Source organism: Anguilla anguilla, chromosome 15 (assembly GCF_013347855.1).
Source record: "Anguilla anguilla isolate fAngAng1 chromosome 15, fAngAng1.pri, whole genome shotgun sequence".
In the NCBI taxonomy this organism is placed as follows: domain Eukaryota; kingdom Metazoa; phylum Chordata; class Actinopteri; order Anguilliformes; family Anguillidae; genus Anguilla; species Anguilla anguilla.
In genome coordinates, this window is record NC_049215.1 from 5203522 (window position 1) to 5225360 (window position 21839).

Sequence of the window (21839 nt, forward strand, 5' to 3'; positions counted from 1 at the left end):
GTTAACGCAACAGAATGCATCTGTGTAAGGCAATGAAATAGTTCCGCCCTGTTCGGTGTTTGTATTGTAGGTTGTCAGAAATTCACACTGGGGATTGCTAAATGTTACAAAAATTAAGTTAAATTGAATTGTTGATTTATTTTTGTGAGCTATAACGTCGAGTTTTATGGCTCTGATGCAGAGGGATAGCTGTAGAGGGAGGCGGCAAGCCCAAAAAATGTTTTCCACATACACAGCAAAGAACATCATTGTTTCATAAATATTTTCAGTTTCGAGGCGCCCTGAATCTCTCCGGATAGCCTAATGTCGCTTTTGTCCAGCAGATGGAAGCACAGTATGTTAGACCCGAGGAGGACGACAGTGGTCCAGTGTCAGACGTAGCGTCACAGGTTCTCGTGTTTTACTGATCATGAAAACTGCGCGAGATAAACACAGGGAACTAGTCTATCCCCTAGGGTCTCACAGTATGCCCACAGATGAATGTCTTAATGTGGTCGTATGAACGATGTCCTATCACTGCATTGATTTTTATAGTTTCTATGTTTATGAAGTGGACGTAAGACAGCGGCGGTTTATTCATCTTATTCGCTGAATATTCGCTGCATTAACAATGTCCTTTTTATGAAAACAAACCCACGGGTTATCTCCTCAGTCTGATTGATAGAAATCGCCTGTGTAAGGACATAGTTTTAGTTTGAGAAACAAACCTATCGGGGAAGTCCCGCGAAAATTCGTCAAACCAAAAAATAAGCGTTTCAAGAGTTACTAACAACATATGAAAGCCATGACATGTGGAATCATTTTTTAGGTCTAGGCAGTTTTTTTGAGTTTAGACCCCGAACAATCTGAGCTTATTGTTACATTTTAATACCTGGTTAAACTGAAGTCATAGGCTACAACATTTGGGTTGTTCAGCACCAGGGACAGCTACTGTTAGATTTGAGTGACACTTCTTGTCACGTGAGGTTAAAAAATGAGCACTTGTTTTTAAAATCCCGACAGGGAAAGGCATTCTTGGATATAACTTACAGCCCTTACTCATGATAAGTGCACAGCAGGAACTACTCAAAGCCAAGTGAACATCGTGACTTAATGTACAAATTAGGTGGCGAAGAAATCTTTGTGAAGGACGGCAAAACGACATTTTGCCACAAACCTGAAACAGTTACTGTGCAGTTAATGTGATTCTGGCTGCATGCTCACTACCAAATTCATCCCACAAAAAATAACGTGCACGTACCCGGCTACATATTATAAACAAAATACGTTGCAAATAGGCTGTAGGTAATTTATTAATTTTGCTTGCTTTGAAAAGTCAGGCATGCAATATACAGTGCTTGTGTATGTGAGTGCGATCCTCAACACAGACACACCCATGTAGTTTATGGATGTGAATTAGTTGAGTGATATTTCAGCTCCGACGTTTGCATCAAATATCACCAAGGTACGGGACTGAAGGTCAGCTCATTTATATAAATAAAATGTTTATTGTTCTTAATCGTTCACGCATGCCCTTACGTTGTGACGCTGTATTAATTATTTTTGATGACCCTGAATTGAGGTGAATGGTTTCAGATAGATAGCATGGCACTGAGGAAAATGCGCGCGATACATATTAGGAAGATACATAATATATTCTTTAAAAAAAAAAATCGATTAGTCGTTTGGTAATTTGCTGCAGTGCCAATTTATAAAGTAGGAGACACTGGGATTTTAAAGTATTGATACGTCTGCTGGTCCCTCTGAACCAATGTGATGCAGTAATTTAGCCAAACCACCAGACGGCAGGATTACATTAAAGGGTCTACAGCGACTTGTGCAAGTTTTGCGTTTACCTGAGGGCTTGATCATTGTACCAGAAGTCATGTCTTCAAACTGCATACATTTTAAGTGAATTCAGTGAGCAGTTTGAAGCACTGGTCTCTCATTTCGAAAACCTCAATTGTAGGTAGCACAGTCCAACTTACAGAAGTAACAAAGCCATCTCACAGTTCCTACAAAGCACTTTAATTTCAAATAAACATGTGAACATTCAGACTCTTCTGTTCAGTGAAACATACATGGTTAGTCCTGGGGGTCATCATTTTTAATGACATGGATTAAATTAGACACAGTGAATTAAATTAGAGTAACAGTTTCCTTCAGCCAACATGCTAAAGCTTTTGCCACATTTGTTTGCATTTCCTTCCTAATTACATGCACACACTTTTAGACATAGGCCTACTCTCCACCATTAAATAGTTCTATTCTTAAGAGCTTTAACAGGTTCATTTTTCCAAATGTCTTTCATTAGTTGGTCTATCCCACATTCGAGCAGCTGTAATGACTTGTTAAATAAATCCAGTGTCTAACATGCCAATTATAATGGATCTACATCTACCAAAGATCAAAACAGAAATTATTACATTAGAAATTTAACTAAATGAAACAAAACACGTTTATCTGTGAGTTCTTTGTGTGTCTATGTGTTTGTAAAGACTACATGAACTAATAAGAGCTTGATTTATTTGGTACTCTGAAGATCAATGCATAAAATCTAATATGAAATTTAGGAAACACAAACTGAATACATATGTCTATATTTAAATCTTGTAAAAATAATATGGGAGACTACATATCCTAATATCTTTGGAATTGATGGTGTAGTCGATTACTCATTAAGTACATCCTCTTAAGGACATGTCGTAGTGATCCTAATAATTAACATATCAAAATGTCATTGTTATAAGCATACAGTGTCTACAAAACTCATTTACTGTTAAATTTATCAGACAGAATGTCATCTTGACCGAACCAAAAGCTCCTCTTTGTGGGACGGTGTCAGAGGAGGGAGATCTTTTTCCCGTTAAACTGACAGACATCCTCTGACTTGTCTTTCGTCATCAACTACAATGCCAATCAGCGCCTGAGCACCTTCACTTTACAACGTCTAAGAGTTTCTCTTGTTCTAACTAAGATTATTTTGTGAAGACGAAAGGAAGAGAAGGAAGAACGAGGAGGCTGAAGTGTGACCCTCACTGGGATTGGTTCAGGGTCATCATCGTCATCATCGTCATCGGCACACTCATTTGGGGCTAGGCAGTCTGTGGGTGAGATTGGCTGAGGAGGACAATGCAGTGCAGCCTACATAGCTAACCCCGATACTCCTGTCCCACATTTAGGGGTAAAACTGTTGCCCCTGTCCCACAGTGAGGGGTAAAAGTGATACCTCTGTCCCACAGTGAGGGGTAAAACTGATGCCCCTGTCCCACATTTAGGGGTAAGACTGTTGCCCCTGTCCTGAAGTGAGGGGTAAAAGTGATACCTCTGTCCCACAGTGAGGGGTAAAACTGATGCCCCTGTCCCACATTTAGGGGTAGAACTGATGCCCCTGTCCCACATTTAGGGGTAAAACTGTTGCCCCTGTCCCACAGTGAGGGGTAAAAGTGATACCTCTGTCCCACAGTGAGGGGTAAAACTGATGCCCCTGTCCCACAGCGAGGGGTAAAACTGATGCCCCTGTCCCACATTTAGGGGTAAAACTGATGCCCCTGTCCCACATTTAGGGGTAAAACTGTTGCCCCTGTCCCACAGTGAGGGGTAAAACTGATACCTCTGTCCCACAGTGAGGGGTAAAAGTGATGCCCCTGTCCCACATTTAGGGGTAAAACTGTTGCCCCTGTCCTGAAGTGAGGGGTAAAAGTGATGCCCCTGTCCCACAGTGCGGGGTATCAGGGGTAGATGGCCTAGCGCTTTACGAGGCGGTTGAGCAGGGCAGGCCCTACTGCCGGTCCACAAACTGGACGTTGATGGGGCCGCCGGGGGTGAGCAGCCCGTGGGTTTTGGCGTGGACCTCTTGGGTCAGCGGTGACACCTGGATACGGAACTTCTGGATCAGCTGCAACAAACCATACCAGCCCATCATTACAGCATCACAAAACCAGAGCACCGCTTTGTCTTTCCTTTAGCTCAACCACGGCTGGGCAAGGCACCGGCATACTGCTGAACAGGAGCTCAAGGCGTTCCGTGTTTTACAGCAATGGATTCATGTCTGCTACACTTTCCTCAAGTGCTATTTTTTAACAGAAATTCCACCATCAAACCGTTTGTGACACTACTCCTCATGTAAGCAGTCACCCCAGCTTAAGGATTTAGAAAAAAGCACGCGTTAAGCACATGCATGACTTTACAAAACTGGACACAGTTTGTGAATGTCAGAATATAACAGTAAAACACAGAAAAGGATGTATCTGAAAGGAGAGAAGCTGCAGGCGTACCTGCGTGAGTGAGAGTCACAGAGGGAAATGATCACAGGTGTGCCTGTGAGAGTCACGGAGGGAAAGGATCACAGGCGTACCTGCGAGAGTCACGGAGTGAATGGATCACAGGCGTACCTGCGAGAGTCACGGAGTGAAAGGATCGCAGGCGTACCTGCGTGAGGGCCAGGTGCATCTCCAGCTCGGCGACCCGCCGGCCGATGCAGCTGCGGATGCCGTAGCCGAAGGGGATGGAGCCGAAGTTGTCCACGTGGTCGGTGGGGTCCCTCCTGACCCAGCGCTGCGGCTGGAACTGCGTGGCGCCGGGAAAGGTGTCCTCGTCCAGGGACGTGCTGTAGTGGCACAGAGCCAGCTGAGTCTGCGGGTGGAGGCAGGGAGACCGGCTGAGTGGACCCACAATGCATCACGCGCCTTTTAAGCAGGACCCTTACGTACCGTGGCACCAACCACTGAGAAGCAAAACCCTTTGAAGCTTTTATGCTTGGGCTGCATGAGTAATATTTTCCTAGCCCTCAAAGTTTTCACATTTATTCACTTACAGGACAATTGTGTAACTTGAAGCTTTGGCTTGTGTGTGTTGCACAATGTGTTTACTCTTGTTTAGTCAGAACCAGCAAAACAAACCCTTGAGAATGAAGGTCCAACATCTCACAGTAATGAGGCAACATGATCCCCACAGCAGCGCTCTGTACACTGGCCCTGAGGCCAACACTCTGTATACTGGCCCTGAGGCCAACACTCTGTAAGCTGGCTCTGAGGCCAACACTCTGTAAGTTGGCTCTGAGGCCAACACTCTGTACACTGGCTCTGAGGCCAACACTCTGTACACTGGCTCTGAGGCCAACACTGTGTATCTGGCTCTGAGGCCAACACTCTGTATGTTGGCCCTGAGGCCAACACTGTGTATCTGGCTCTGAGGCCAACACTCTGTATGCTGGCTCAGAGGCTCTGAGGCTAACACTCGGTAAGCTGGCTCTGAGGCCAACACTCTGTACACTGGATCTGAGGCCAAACATTATACTCTGTCTCTGAGGCTCTGAGGCATCACACTCCTAACGGTCTGAGGCCGGGCTCTCTGCTCTTATTCACCGTGTACCGGCTCTTACCCCTGCAGGGATGAGGTAGCCCCCGACCACGAGGTCCGTCTGCGTGATGCGGCCGTTTCCCGGCAGCACCGGGAACAGCCTGAGAGAGCCGGCAGATGGACGGGGATCACAGGAGAGGTAAGACGACGGATGAAAGAGGAGAGCAGAGTTGCAGAGGAGAAGAGAACAAAGAACCTGTGAGTCACATAACTTTCCCACAGGCCTCTCAACCCCCATCCGCTTCCTGGAATTTGGGGGTTTGTCTTGGATAATAATGAGGAATCACGCAGGGAGAGAGCTAATTTCAGTCAAATTACATTCAGGAGGCACACCCACAATACATCTGTCCTGGTTAAACAAATGTGTGTGTGTGCCTGCATGTGTGCATGGATGCCGGCCTGTCTGCATGTGCGCATGCACATCTGCTTGTATACGCTTGTACGTCTGCCTGCATGTGTGCATGCACGCCTGCTTGCATCCATGCCTGCATGTGTGCATGCATGCCTGCTTGCATCCATGCCTGCATGTGTGCATGCACGTCTGCTTGCATCCATGCCTGCATGTGTGCATGCACGTCTGCTTGCATCCATGCCTGCATGTGTGCATGCACGTCTGCTTGCATCCATGCCTGCATGTGTGCATGCACGCCTGCTTGCATCCATGCCTGCACGTGTTCATGCACGCCTGCTTGCATCCATGCCTGCACGTGTGCATGCACGCCTGCTTGCATCCATGCCTGCACGTGTGCATGCACGTCTGCTTGCATCCATGCCTGCACGTGTGCATGCACGCCTGCTTGCATCCATGCCTGCACGTGTGCCTGTTCGACAGGGAGCACCTGAGCGTCTCCTTCACCAGGCCTCGGATGAGGGGCAGGCTGGGGATGTCCTCGGAGACGGGGACTTTGTCGGGCCCCAGCGTGCGCACCACCTCCTCGTAGATCTGCTGCTGCACCTGCGGGTGGAGGGCCAGCAGGTAGGTGCTCCAGGCCAAAGTGAATGAAGTCTGAGGGAGGAGACAAGAAACCGTCAGGCTCTGAGAGGAAACGTAATGGCCGCCTCGTTTCACACTGAATGCGTCAGATGCGAAACAAGGCGCTTAGCTGTGAATCCAACATGATAACGCACTGCGTTGTATGTCGTGCAGGACAAAACTGGCAGGAAGCTAGGCCCCTCCTGTGCTTTAAGTCTAAGTTGAACTCAAGCCTGTTTGACGTATTTACCCTAACGTGAGACGCATTAGCTTTGGCTTGGGTCAGAAACTCCCCATGGAAACTGCCCATAATGGTCCCCACAAACAAAAAGATCAGAAGAAAGCCAGCCCTGGAGTTTCACACACTGAGAAAAACTCATCCAACATTTCAATAATAACCTCAATAACACCTCATCTGGCGACACGTCAAACAGAACAGAGAGGTGAGCGACGCAGTGGGGCATCGCCCGGCTCGGCCCGATCTGCCATGCCCTTTTGACCAAGCGCACAAAAGAGAAAGCGTCGCCGCGGACTCCCATAAATCTGACGGCACATAACACCCCCTGACAGCCCCGGGGGCTTGTGGGTAAAGGGAGACGCTAAGAGGTGTCAGACAGCTCTTGAAGTCGGCGCAAACAAAGGCCCCCCCTGTGCAGGACTGCCAGACTGATCAGTTTAATGAAAGGAAAGCCCTGAGAACGATCCCGGCTTCGCTTTCCTTGGCCTGACCCTGGTGCTCGGCCAGCTGTGCTCGCAGCCACGTCGAGCTGAAACCCAAGTACCCCCCCTCCCCCTACACCAGAACCATATCCAAGGCCCCCGTATCAGAACCAAGCCTCACATCAAAGAACCAAGCTTCTACTTCATGCCCCCTGCAACAGGACCAGGAGCTCCCAACTCCAGTATAAAACCTCAGAACTAAGAACAGAAACAAACCACAAACCAAAACCAAAGCCGCGTTTCCACCAAAATTACCCCGGAACTTTTAGTCCCAGGAACTACTTTTCAAGGAACTAAAAGGTTCCTTCAGCCCATGGTTGTCTGCGTTTCCACCGCGGTCTAAAGTCCCGCGAAGATTAGGCAAATTAGCCCACTGACGTATGAAAAAGCGACGTTGTCGTCCGTCCGTCCATCTGCCCTATGATTTCTTCTGTAACCCCATACTACCACCGAAGTAGCCTACATTATTTTCTAATAACCGGGACAGCCCGGAGGGGTTTATTCCACTTATATACAACGGGCTACCAACAATGACTGTATATGTACAAGTCTTCTAGAGCAGTACTAAGCCTCGCGCACGAGAGCCACCAGCCATCCTCGCCTGGGAAACTAACCCGACGCAGATCAGACCGGAGAGGCCCTAGTCACGATAGCTGTGATGATCAATTGTGTCTTACATCACAGAATGAGGTAAAGCAAGACAGCCTTGGCCATTCTACAGTTTAAACTGCTCTGTTGATATAGCCCCCGCCCCACCCCCCCACCCCCCCACCCCCAGCCACCACACACTTCCACTCCAACGCTATTTCTAACAGCAGGCACCTCATCCATCTCCCCCTCTCGTCCATGCCCAACTGGCTGGAAAAAGTTGAATAAACAAAGTGTATAATCTGAGTTCAAAGAGTGAATTCACTGCTGAGCCTTCCAAGAAATCTTCATGTACTCTTTGCGTTTTCAGCTCTGACTGGAAGTGTGCTGAAGGCGTTTGTGTTCTCTCAGTGTTAGCTCATGTCTCACGTTCCACTTGATCTTTTTCTTCTTTTCGTTTGGGCGTTGGTTACTTCCTTGCTGTCTCTTGTTCGCAGGTTGAATGGAAGAGAAAAATGCCATTTTTCCCGAAGGGACTTCGGTTATGGCATCAGTATCAGTAATAAAATTGTGCAATACATACATTAAAGCGCACAAAAGGTTTCATTCCACTGACGTGCATAAGACACAAACAGGGAACACATTCGGATCGGTGTGTATCCCAGCCTGTGCCCCAGCCTTTTCTGTGTGTAGAGAAATGTAGGAATTTTACGGTTCTTTGGTAGACCTAGAGCACCAGTTACATAAAAAGGAGACTATTAACATGGTCATTTGAGATGTTTCATTAAACAAAAATGTAATTGATGATGATTTTTGTTTTGAGCTTATTAAGTGGGCAAATGATTAACTTTAAGTTAATTCTGTGTAATAGAACGGTGTGTTATAACACAATACTGATGCATGGTTTCTCTCTGTTTCCCTCAGTGCACTACTTAATAATATTTGTTCCAATGCATTTATGTCTTTTTGTTTTTGTTTAAACCCCTGTAGATGAGGAAGAAGTCCCTCACCCTCTCATCAACCCCCCCCCCCCCCCAACCCGTCCCCCGTCCTCACCGTATCCACTCCAGCAAGTAGCATCTCTGTCATGTTGGCATAGATCTCCTCCAAAGTCAAATCCTTGGTTGCCAAAAGGTAGGTCAGCAGCCCACCCTTCACTTCCTGCCCAGCAGCCAGCTGAGCCTGAATCTCTGACAACTTCCTGTCCACATGGACCTGACCTGTGGACAGACAGAACGGAGGCCCCACTCTTACCGTTATGCCAAATACTCCTAAACACAGGTGTGTCAAGGTGCTCCTGCCTACCCTGATGCTGGAGACTCACACAGATGCATGATGGTTACACTGATTCTACATTCTATGTATATGGAGAAATTAATTGGGCTTTTGTTGATGACATGAGTTAATTTTAATCGGTCTAGATTTCAGGGGTCGGTTTGACACAAGCCCTCCTCCACTTTGTGGGTACCCACCTCCCCTCTTTGAGTCCCAACCACCAAACTACACACAAGCCCCCCCCCCCCCCCTCTTCCCCCTTCCCCCACCCTTCTATGGGTACCCACCCCCTAAAACAAACAAAAGGTTCCACCCAGCCCATAATACTGCTCACTGAATTTGAAGAGGCCGTCCCAGGAGTGGCAGAAATCTCTCCAGGGTTTGGGGATGAGCGGGCGCAGCCATTTGGGAATGGCCCCGGCGTACATGGAGGTCTTGAAGGAGCTGAACATGAGGTGCACGGCGGCGATGTACTCCTGACTGAGCCGGGGGATCTGCTCCTCCAGGCAGCCCAGCCGCCGCTCGTACAGGATCGCGGATATGCCTGCAGCCCCAAAACCAACGTCTGTTAGCATTCCCGGACGGACGGAGTGTGGCACAGTGGGTAAGGAACTGCGCTTGTAACCGAAAGGTCGCAGGTTCGATTCCCGGGTAAGGACACTGCCGTTGTACCCTTGAGCAAGGTACTTAACCTGCATTGCTTCAGTATATATCCAGCTGTATAAATGGATACAATGTAAAGTGCTATGTAAAAAGTTGTGTAAGTCGCTCTGGATAAGAGCGTCTGCTAAATGCCTGTAATGTAATGTAATGTAATTCCCATCGCCGACATCGCGGACTTCAGTTCAGTCACTGCTCTGGACTCTAGGTACCAAGCTAACCTGACAGGATGCAATGGTTGCAGTTCTGCCGACCCTAACGGTTGCCTACTTTCATCACTTTGAAGAAACTATGAACTCCTCCTCATCTTCTGATGATTGTCTTTTCATTTCATTTTTTACTAGCATTCTCTTTATAAATGTTAAGCCTTTTTGTGATTCCTTTTTGAATAACTTTTATTTTGCATAAGGTTGTATGACTTCAATCAGGTCTCTAAATTCCTCCTGTTATTTATGATCAAAGTTCATAATTGTACCCCTTTATTGGTATCCCTAATTTTTTGTTGGTAATTTATGAGACTAATTCCGAATCGAAACTCTCCCTATAACACCTGCAGCATAGAAGTGCTGTTAACTTACACGGCTGACATTCCTTACGTACAATCTGTCTAAAACCAAGCCCACCTTGTGCTAGCTAGCTGGGGTGTGTAGCCTAGCCTCACACTGGTGGAACACACGTGTTATGATAGCCGTGCGTCCCAAACGCAGGCCAGCGGCGGCTCCCTCTCTCCCCGCCCGTGCGTCCCTCACCCTCCATGGCGTAGTTGAAGAAGAGGTCGTTGACGTTGAGCACGGTGAGGCCGTCGGGCTGCTGGCCGCGCAGCGCTCGGACCCGGGCCACCAGGTCCGCCACCACGCCGTTGATGTCGTCGGAGAAGACGGCGACGTCGCGCGGCCGCATGATCAGCTGCCTCAGCACGCTCCGCATCTTCAGCCAATCCTCGCCTTCCCTTCGGCGCGGGAAAAAGCAACGCCCGTCAGGCACCCGCCAATGAAACGACTTTCAGCCGACTCCCAGGGACGACACTGCCAAACCTACCTTAAGTGTCATTTTTCTATTTTGATCTACCGCTTAATTTATTTCCTGAAATTTCAAAACGTTTTTTTTGCTGGTTTTGGTCGGGTACAAGAATCACACAGACACCTTTAACCACCCATGCCACCAACAGTGCCTTCAGAAAGCATGCACCCCTACCCTACATCGCTACAGTCAAACTCAGACCCCCATACCCCCAAGCCTGTAGTCCCTGGCAAAGTCCATCCCTCAAACCGCCAGAGAGCCTTTGAATTTACCCCGAGAATAATATCGCTATTTTGCGATATGTTTCTCTCCATCTGCGTTCTGGGGACAGGGGAAAGCTTTTCCTGAAAACTTTTGGGGTTTTTGCGCTTAATAGATTCCATCTGGAAAACCTTTTTTTTTTTTTGTTCAGTAACAATGCAAGTGGAATAAAATGAAATGCAAGTCTTTGTTTGTTTGTACAGACGGTTCTCAGAAGCCACCAATCGAGCCCTGAGATGTTCAGGTGAACAGAAGCAGATGGGGGTCAAAGGTGAAACACACTCACGCGGAGATGAGGCCCGTGGCACGTCCCCTTTTGTCACGGTACTCCTGCCATGACTCCATGTTGGCACGCTGAGGGGCCACGCCCTCCGCCCTTAGAACCTCGGCTATCATATCCCTGTCGGCGATGGACACGACCAGCTGCGGACCGAACCGCGACTTGAAGATTCTTCCGTACTTCTGACTGTGCTGTAGCTGCAAAGAGGAGGCACTGAGATTAATACTGGGGGCACAACATTTTGTTAACGCAAAAAGGCTCAACGATGTGACCGTTAACACCGATGCTGAATACAGTGTGTCCACTGACACAGAAGGTGAACCCTCGTAGATGGTGTCATAGTCATGGGTGCGAGTCATGGCTGGGGTTTGTCCTTAGCTGACTAAGGAGTCTGCAGTGGTGGAACACTACTGGGCTGAACCCAGGGCTATTGTGGGTTAATACGTCAACGAGGCTCCCCTGAGGTGTGGGTTACTGCATTTGTGCGTCCCAACAACACCCTCCAGCGTCCGCACTCTCCAAAGAAAGGGTTTCAGAGGTTCTTCTGTGTCTCCATAGAGAAGCCCTTTCTGGTGCTGGGGTTCTCTGGTGGGCAAAATGATTTGATCTGGGGAGCTTTCACACTTTTCACACCTACCATAGAGGGTTCCACTATGGAGACAAGCCAAAGAAGCCTTTTTTTCAGGGAGAGCTGCAGGCTACCAGCTGTCACTACTGAGAAATATGCCTCTCCCCTAATTGCATGTAAAGAGTGTTATGGTTATGGTTATGGTATTCTGGCTGGAACACAAGAAAGTTTTTTTTGCAATTTCATTTCTTGTTGCAGTGCTGTTGGTGGATTCAGTAACCGCTGAACTTGTGATACTGTGCAGGAAGCAGAATATACTACTACTAATACTACTACCACTACTACTAATACTAATCCTAATACTAATACTACTACTACTACTACTAATAATAATAATATTTTAATGGAAGATAAAAAACACGGCAATTCATTTAGACTGAATGCAGCCGCCCATATTTGAACAATGCTGTCACAGCTGCGAGTGATTTGATCTGCAGTATTTAGGGGTCTGCATTCAAGCCTCTTGTCAACTGGGTGGCTCAAGATGCACACAAAGGACGCTCTGTGTACCCATATTTCCTCTTGGCACTCATAAACGGCCACACCCATCAATCCCCCGTCCCCATGTGACATGGACGGACTGCTTTGAAACCGTACCTTCTTGCAAAGAGCACTGGCAGGAGCCATCACAGAGAGAGAAAGAAAGAGAGAGACAAGCAGGCACTGTGCAGTGGGGACAATGTGTCTGCATGTGAATAAACACTGTGCAATTTGATCTCTCTCAGCGTGGCAAGTAAATTCAACTGATGCCAAACCTCAGTTTCTTTGAGATGCAAAATGCGTTTGTGTTTTTTGTAGTTTAGCTTCACAATAAAACCATGGACGCCAAGAGCTTCCAGGTTTGTGGCAACATTTTCTAGGAATCTCAAACCAATTTAAAGCAGTAGTCCTGAAGCACAATTTATAGAATTTGTTATATGCCAGGGAAAAACGACAGAAGCGCATTCCATTGGTGCATTTCCTCGAGCTCACGAGGATGTTCGCTTGTGAGGTCCTCCTAACAACCAAGAGTAAGCATATTATTTCGCTGATATGCCGCAAGGGGCCAAAAACGTGACTGAAGAGCGAAAACATACCTTAAGCAGTTCAAACAGCGGCCCAGAAGCATCTCCTTTCAATGGCTAGCATGTTTGCGATGTTTGAATGTGCCGAAAGTGATGTTGGCACACCAGTGGTCAATCAGAAAGACTGTGTACAAAATTTAGGAACACCACCCAGAATACATTTTACAAAATGTGCTGGCATCTCTTCGATTTTCACATATGTGAACCTACCTTATGATTGTTTGTAACCCAAAAATACATTTATTATATATATCTTTTTGAATTGAAACAGTTGGGCCGCCTTCTGAAATGTATGCTTACGGTTTTATAGATATTGTGTCACTGCTATTCCCCCTACTGCGGTGTATAAAGTATAGACCAAAGCTAACAAGAGAAAGTTAAAAATCCATAAATTCCATATATTAGCTGTTACACTAGAGGTTTAAAGGCGCGATTTTCTATTTTTCTCTGGAATAATCTTGTGTAGCCTAGCCGACGAACAATAGCCTACATGAGCTAAACATTATTCATAATAATAACAATAATAATAATAATAATAATAGACATGTACTACGTATGTTTTTTTTCGGGGCGGAAATCTGAAGGTATTTGATGTTTGTATAGACACGAAAGCGTGGATTTAAATTACTATATGGTCAGAGTTCGTTTCAATTGAATTCGTTTCTAATTTAGTAGCCTACACGTATAAAGAAGTTAATTTAGGGAGTTTCACCTCGTTTGCCTTTTCCCCTAGTTTGCTTTATAACATTATGTTCTTACATTTGAATTGATGGAGAATTGTTCACAGCGATTTCTGCTACGTTAATCCTGACAAACAGACCACATTCGTAATTTACAGTTTTCTTGGGAGATGACCTATTTCGAATGAGCAAAGGTTTTACACGACAATCTAAATATTGTTGCACTTTCTTTTTCTTCCATTGGCAACCCCCTGCAAAGTACTCAAATTTCTCTTGTGGGGTAGGGGTAGAGGTCAATTATGCAACTCAAACTTGAGCACGCGCCTTTTTCCGTGCGCGATTCTAATTGCAAATAGAGGTACATGACATCCGTACATGAGACACGGGCTTGCGCGTGCCTAAAGACGTCAATGAAATATTTTATTCCTCGTACTTCCTTCTAGCATAATGTCACTGAACAGAATGTATCGTACAGACGGAGGTGGCGACGTGTATTGAGCCCGAGCCCTGTGCGCTTAGGTCTTTGAAAAAGGCGCGTGCTCAAGTTTGAGTTGCATAATTGACCTCTACCCCTACCCCACAAGAGAAATTTGAGTACTTTGCAGGGGGTTGCCAATGGAAGAAAAAGAAAGTGCAACAATATTTAGATTGTCGTGTAAAACCTTTGCTCATTCGAAATAGGTAATCTCCCAAAAAAACTGTAAATTACGAATGTGGTCTGTTTGTCAGGATTAACGTAGCAGAAATCGCTGTGAACAATTCTCCATCAATTAAACAATTCTGTAAATGTAAGTTGGCAACAAAGTGCGCGCACGTGTGTAGTATGGATGTGTCCCTAAATGCACTCTTTAGTGTAGTTTTGCTATGTTAGCTGTCCACAATGTAAACCAGACCTACCTGTATTTCGTGGATTCGACTGAAACCGTCTCTATAAAAGAACTCAATAATATTACTGACAGTGCTTGGTCCTGGCATATCTTTCAGTGTCTTTACTGGAGTGTCTTGTCCGACTGCTGCTGCCGAAGGAATACCGTTTCCGGGCAGCACATTTTCCTCAACTGTTGGTGGAGACTGGCTTGCAGAATGTTTGTGGAAACCGAGAGCGCAGAGCAGAGAGTGTCTGTTCTCCGCCTTGCCTGAGGGTCTCCTGAGGTAAAGATGCCGCATTTGCTTCAGAAGTGCCATTCTATATCCTGTCTCAGCTGTCTATGACAGAGTGTAGATGAATGTTCTACGAAAACCAAAATTCGTTTGTCCCGATCGGTTCCGACTACTTCACAGTTGCCCACGAGTGTCTGCGCGCGATCTGCTCATCCTGGAAGCAATTGCTGGAGATGGCTGAGCTGCGTTCCCTCCGATGCATTTAAAGCCAGACTTTTCAGGAGGTGACGGAATGGAGAGAGGTGGGATGGTCTGGCGGTTTGGAAAGACTTCAAATCTGTCTCATAACGTAGAATCAAAGCGCTGCCAAGTTCGCAGTTATACCACAACACAGCAAATGAGAAATGTGAGAGTGCGATGTGTTCAGGGGGGCACTAATGTCTTAAAGCATCAAATGAGAGTGATAACCCCCGCGCTTTCACAAGCTATTCGCAAAAAAAGTAATAAATAAATAAATAAAATAAAAAAGGAAGAAATTTATAGCACGATTTAGGAAAAGCTTGATACTAGATTTTTCATTTTCTGACCTCATACCATTCATAGTACACTGAAACAAAATCGTATTTGCAATGTTCCACATGCATTACAAACAATGGCAGTTGGGTAGATAGCAGGATAAGAATGAAATAATATGGACATTTATGATTGTCTGTTATAACGAACTCTTATATTCCTCTTATATTCATATGTATTGCGTAATGAGGTTTTATTGGATTTCTGCATTTCAATTAATGGGCAAGTTACTGTACATACATAGCCTATATTATGGAAGCAAGGTTTATTGAATAATTCCAGTTGGCGGCAGTGTTGTTCAGGAGCGTTTTGATTAGCCTGTTAGCGCAGATATTTAATTATTTCTGATTTGGGCAATGACTGTAAGTGTAGTGTAGGTTTCAAAAATGATACAAATTATGAAGTAGTTATAACCTGCAATCTGTTACTATGGTAGTCATAGGCATGCAAGCCTATCTCGATGGTTTTTTTGCGGGTCAGAGGTTATAACAAGGAAAATGAACCAAAGGCTTGTGAGTTACGCGTTGATAATAGACCTGCTGCAATAAAGAAAATAATAATAATAATATAATAAACTTTATTTGTATAGCACTTTTCAGAAACAAAGTTACAAAGTGCTTTACACACATAAAAAGAAATAAAATAATACAAGATGTAGACGACAGCTTAAGGGACACATTAAAACAAATTATATGAATAAATTAACATGAAGATAGGAGCAGCATGAAAGAGGGCCAAACAGAGGAACATATACAGATACAAGATTAAAAGAATATAGTAAATAACAGGATGTTAAAAAAAATATATAAATAAGAGTAGAACAAGTATTAAGAGGCTAAAATATTAAAAGCAACTTTGTAAAAAATATGTTCTCTGTGGCTGCGCAGCGAATTAGAAAAGAACAGGAAACACAGGTTACATTTGCAATATCACACGAAAGATGATCCGCTGTAGCCTACTAAATAATAGCTTTATTCAAAAATACGCTAGTAGCATGTGAGTTTCAATCCGTTTTATTTCATGTTTAGTTTTTGTTCAGAGTAATTAAATTGTTGAAATCGAATATCAGTTTAGCATAGCAGTACTGTAATAAGAGTGAATGCTTATTATAGTTATGGTTTCACAAATTAAGAAAGTGAGTCATCAGCTCCACCCAAAGAGTGAAGTTTGTGATGTCTTCCTTCTTAAGAAACAGGAACTTGAGAGAAACCATCACCAGTACCCAGAGGGTTCACATAATATGTTTTATTTTTATACGTTAAAAATTTGTTGGACTCAATTATTTTTTTTTCTTAAGCATTTGCATTAATTTGGCTGTAATTCCATCACTACTGCAGTAAAAATCTAAATTTATTTGAAACCAGAAGTTAATCAAGCAGGCCTTAGATTGCTGCTTGGTTATGTAATATCCCAAGTGTTATTATTGTTCCTGGTTTTATTTTAAAGTCTCCCAATTTTTACAAGTAAATTAATATAAGTAAAAATATGTTTCCCCATTTGTTTATGAACTTCAATAAAATGGATGTGGACGTTCCATGCAACCAGAAATCTCCAAAATGAGTGTGTCTGGAACGGACCAGACAGAAAGGCCCTTGTCAAAAAACTAACACTGGATTGCTGGTACGCTTATATTACCCAATACTCCCTGTCCTCAAAAGACATTTCATTCGCCACAAGGTTACCAATTTGACAATCAAACACTGATTCATAGGGATCCGGCACGTTGTCTATCATGGTGCTCTGTGGAGCGTAATTAGCGGTAATTAGCGGAAACTGGCAGATTGATATCATGAAACGCAGTCACATAAAATGGTGGCAAACAATCGTTTGCATGAGCACGTTGCGGAAACATTCCGCACCACCCCCGGTAGTGTAAGTTGTGGAGGTCCATCTAATGGCTGGTTGAAGAACAGGGGGTATTAATAAGAGCACGATGCCACCTGGTAGTTTTACACTGTGCGTGAGGAGTCCACAGACCACACAGCTGGGGAAAAGCCGGCTATTCATCTCTCTCGTTATGTAAGTTCTGTGAGAGCAGGATGTCGGCTCTCGAAGGGCTCTGTTGTGCCGTATGAAAGGACCTGTGGCGGCTGTGTGCCGCGCGCTCAGAAGCCGCTGCCAGGCCCCGGCGGGAGCAGGGGGGGGCCCGCGCTCTGCACTCTTGTGCTGCTTTTTAGGTACTGGAATTCTTGGGCAGGTTCCCGCTCTCACCTCACATGCCCCGTCTCCGGCACTGTCCCGTTGGCAGATCCCATGCTCGGCCTCCCCTGTCTCATCCAGAGCTGCAGAAGGACCCCATTGATATTCGTAAGGAGCGTGAAGCTTCCCGTGACAGCGTTGCCAGGTCTGCTTTGGGGTGCAGCTGTCGGAGGGAGAAGCTATACCAATGAGATGAGGCTACAGGACAACAGTGTGTAGTTATTGAAATATGCAGTCAGTATGGCTTTGGTTGGTTTATGTGCTTAGAGCAGAGGTTGTGATGGACGGAAATACTTTGAGCGGGTCTTCAGACTTCAGGGATGGTGTCGGTCCGGCTGTTTGTTGACAAATGTGGACAAAACTGAGGAACTGATTCTTCACAGCAGTGACCCCCACCCCCATCACTTATTTTCTGTGATCAATCAGTTGAAACGGCACAATGTTTGTAGTATTTGGGGGCAGAGCTGTACAGATGACAGGCCGAGCTTTGCACACAACACTGACAGGGTAGCCTTGAAAAAGGCAAACAGAGGTTGTTTATGATAAAGAAAGTGTAAAGAGTTTTGGAGTCAGTCAGTGTATTCTTGAGAAGATTTGCATTGTCCTTGTTGAAAACATCCTTGTTTTTAATGTGACTGTATGGTTTAGAGATCTTGGCACTGACTGAAAGAGTAAGCTGAACAGAGTTGGCAGTTTGGTAAGTTGGTAGGCAGGCGGCAGAACGCGGCTAAAGCCCTTCGTGACTCAGCCGGACACAGGAAAGCTCAGGCTGCAGTAAATGACCGTGACCACCCTCTCCGTTCTGACCACTGAGGTTCTCCCTCCTGGATGTGGTTTTAAAAACAGCATTGGCAATTGTAGGCTGTGCAGAAGGTAATTTAAGGCCCCTAATGCAATTAACCTGCTCACACCTAGGACGCAATGATTATTCGGGGACGGTATGGTAGCGGTGTTCAGTCCATATTTCTCAGCATTTCTCGGTTTTATTGTAATCTGTCAATCTGTTTTTAATGGTCTTGAGATCGGATCAAAGACTATTTTCCAGCCCTGTTTGGACAATAAAGTTGTATTCTATTCTGAGAAAGATTAATTAGACAGGCCTCACTTATCAGTAATTCAGTAAATAAGCTTAACTTTTATATAAAAAGAAGAGCGGGGCCTGGTTAAGACACCATAGCAAATGTACTTGACAGTCCAGTGAAAACCTGTCATCCCGCTTCAAGAGAAACATTGTGGAGATTGTTTTTGTTGTTGTTGAGCGGAGCGGTCTGCGTGTAGAATCTTGCCAAGGTGAAATCCCGTTCACCTCCCGCCTCCCCAGTCGCGGTGACCGTTTAGGCGCCGATGGAGCGCTGCTAGGTGCGTTTCGGTCGCGGTCGGACTAACGGCCGAGGGGGCCGGCGCGAGCCTAGCCGCGCTGTTGCGTGCCCATGTGCGTCGGAGCTCTCCTGTGCTATGTTTTGCGTATGCCTCCGTGGCAGCGTTTCAAACTGGAGAGCAGCCAGACGGGCGTGGTCTGAGCTCTGCCAGCCTGTGCAGTGAGAGCTGTCGCTGAGATTCCGCCAGCGTTGAACCTGTCGTTGAGATTTGCGTCGGACCACCAGCTGTTGGAAAGTTTTTCTGGGAAATGCCATGGCCGTTTGCATCCAATTACAGTATAACTCTAGATATAAGTAGATATAAGTCTTATCACTGCACTACGATAACCTCCCCCATATGTGGGAGGATTATTTATCGCTAAATTATCTCTTTATATTGAAGTTTGCTTTTTAGTTTTGTTTTCAATGCACCCTGGGATTATCATTTTTGATTTGATAGACTGATTTCACTTATTATTGATTATTATTCCTATTAATTTTTTACTTCTATGATTGTATAAAGCACATTAGGCTGCTTTTTGTGTGACAAGGTGCCATAAAAATCTGTATTATTAAAAATACTACTAAGTATTATTATTATTATTATTATTATGGCTGGAGCCAGGATTGGGAGGATGCTGGCTATCCATATTCTCCTGCTTCCTTACATTATTGAGCATAACTGATAATGTGATCTTCTTAATCTTGTGTATTAATTTATATATTAGATTAGATTATATTCTAGGAACACAGGCAGGTATTCATGCTCTACTCTTTAACAGTGATAATGCTGCTTACAAGAAAGCAGACTGGATGCTGTTTGAGTTACTGGCCGATCCTAATGCATCACAATAGTCAATACTATGCCCTTCCGTCCAGATTTCCCTATAGGAATATGCTGAATATGGTCGATATTCAGGTAATTACTCTCTATTACAGGTGTCAAACTCCAGTCCTGGAGGGCCGCAGTGTCTTCTGGTTTTCAGGTGTTCTCAGCACTCATCAGTAGTTCATTTAAGTCATTCACTGTGTCCGAATCAGCACACTTACCTGCTATTGAGATGCAACATGTGTTCAACTTGTGTACTCAAGAGTAGGCAAGTACAGTGATTGACCATTGATTGGCTAAAGATTCCACACACATTCTCAAGGACTTAATTGGTGGCTGATTGAAAGGAAATGACAAAAACCCATATACTATGGCTGCCTGGGAATTTATTTTGACACCCCTGCTCTATATGATAGGATGATGTTGGCTGGTTTGCACTGTACGCTTAGGGATGCTATAATGCTCCATGAGCATGCATACCAGTAGCAGCATTCTAGAATGTCTGTGTAGAATGTAACCTAAATGGTGATAAGAGAAGGATGCCAATCACTGTCAATTCCAGTTCATTTCTCATTTGTAATCCAAAATGAATAAATATAGCAACCGAAAGGCTGGTATAATATTTCTCTTGCTAGAAAAACAATTATTTGCCAGTATTTCTTAACATATTTACACTTTTAAAATGCATTTATCAAATAAATTAACTAAATAAACAGGCAGGTAGATAGTTCTTAAGATTATATTTCTTAACTTTAGTCTGATGAACTTGGTTATATGTCCTCAACATTTGGACACACACAGTATCAAATAAAAGGAACTTGGATTCAATATTCTGTGCAAAAAGCAATTTGGCGACACCTAGTGATGGTCTTACGTATTACAAAAGAGAAGCCTTAAATTTGGTTTTCTTCACCTGTTAAGAAAAATATGTTAGTAATACTATCTTTGTAAATATTAATTCATGACATCAGTGTCTTTAAACTTTGTTAAAAATTTCTGTAAATACAATCTTGATTTTCCATAATAAAGTTAATTCATTAAGAACATTCTAAGAATTCATGTGAACAAATTCCATGGGTAACGATAGAACAGGGGTGGCCAACCCTGGTCCTGGGGAGCCGCAGGGTCTGCTGGTTTTTGTTTTCACCTTAAATACAGCAACCACTTAGACTGAAGGAACCAGGTGAGGTGAGTTAACTGTGTAATCAACTGCTATAATTGATCAATTAAGTGCAGAGTAAAAACTAAAACCAGCAGACCCTGTGGCTCTCCAGGACCTGGGTTGGCCACCCCTGCGATAGAATAACAGAAGTTTAAATAGTGAGTAAAAAAATAGAATAATGGGAAATGTGTCTGTACCTCCCTGTATGTCCCTGTTTGACCCTTCTTGCCACAATCCTCATTTTTCAAACTAATGACCTGACCCAGTTTGACCTGAGCTAATTGGGCGCTTTTGCTCATTTTGACATGTTGCCATCTCATTATATTAGAAAATTATACTAGTAACCCTACAGTGATAATGCTGCTTACAGGAAAGCAGACTGGATGCTATTTGAGTTACTGGCCGATCTTAATGCATCACAATAGTCAATACTATGCCCTTCCGTCCAGGTTTCCCTATAGGAATATGCTGAATATGGTCGATATTCAGGTAATTACTCTCTATTACAGGTGTCAAACTCCAGTCCTGGAGGGCCGCAGTGTCTTCTGGTTTTCAGGTGTTCTCAGCACTCATCAGTAGTTCATTTAAGTCATTCACTGTGTCCGAATCAGCACACTTACCTACTATTGAGATGCAACATGTGTTCAACTTGTGTACTCAAGAGTAGGCAAGTACAGTGATTGACCATTGATTGGCTAAAGATTCCACACACATTCTCAAGGACTTAATTGGTGGCTGATTGAAAGGAAATGACAAAAACCCATATACTATGGCTGCCTGGGAATTTATTTTGACACCCCTGCTCTATATGATAGGATGATGTTGGCTGGTTTGCACTGTACGCTTAGGGATGCTATAATGCTCCATGAGCATGCATACCAGTAGCAGCATTCTAGAATGTCTGTGTAGAATGTAACCTAAATGGTGATAAGAGAAGGATGACAATCACTGCCAATTCCAGTTCATTTCTCATTTGTAATCCAAAATGAATAAATATAGCAACTGAAAGGCTGGTATAATATTTCTCTTGCTAGAAAAACAATTATTTGCCAGTATTTCTTAACATATTTACACTTTTAAAATGCATTTATCAAATAAATTAACTAAATAAACAGGCAGGTAGATAGT

The 21839-nt window shown here is 44.5% G+C and overlaps 1 protein-coding gene across 2 annotated transcripts; it reads right to left on the reverse strand.

The window, feature by feature from the left end:
* Window positions 1-1985: 1985 nt before the first annotated feature.
* LOC118213728 (cytochrome P450 27C1) lies at window positions 1986-14944 on the reverse strand. 2 transcript variants are annotated; one of them, XR_004762501.1, is made up of 10 exons: window positions 14387-14944; window positions 11124-11314; window positions 10306-10505; window positions 9231-9440; window positions 8678-8841; window positions 6180-6346; window positions 5363-5441; window positions 4411-4614; window positions 3711-3877; window positions 1986-3486 (listed from the first exon to the last, which is right to left on the reverse strand). XR_004762501.1 is itself a non-coding variant. In XM_035392798.1 (9 exons), exons 1-9 carry the CDS (start codon window positions 14672-14674, stop codon window positions 3761-3763), a joined length of 1620 nt encoding a protein of 539 aa, XP_035248689.1. In that variant the 5' UTR covers window positions 14675-14943; the 3' UTR covers window positions 1986-3760. The 2 variants fall into 2 exon arrangements, 1 of the variants encoding a protein (XP_035248689.1); XM_035392798.1 differs by having other exon boundaries at window positions 1986-3877; window positions 14387-14943.
* Between the last annotated feature and the right edge of the window lie 6895 nt (window positions 14945-21839).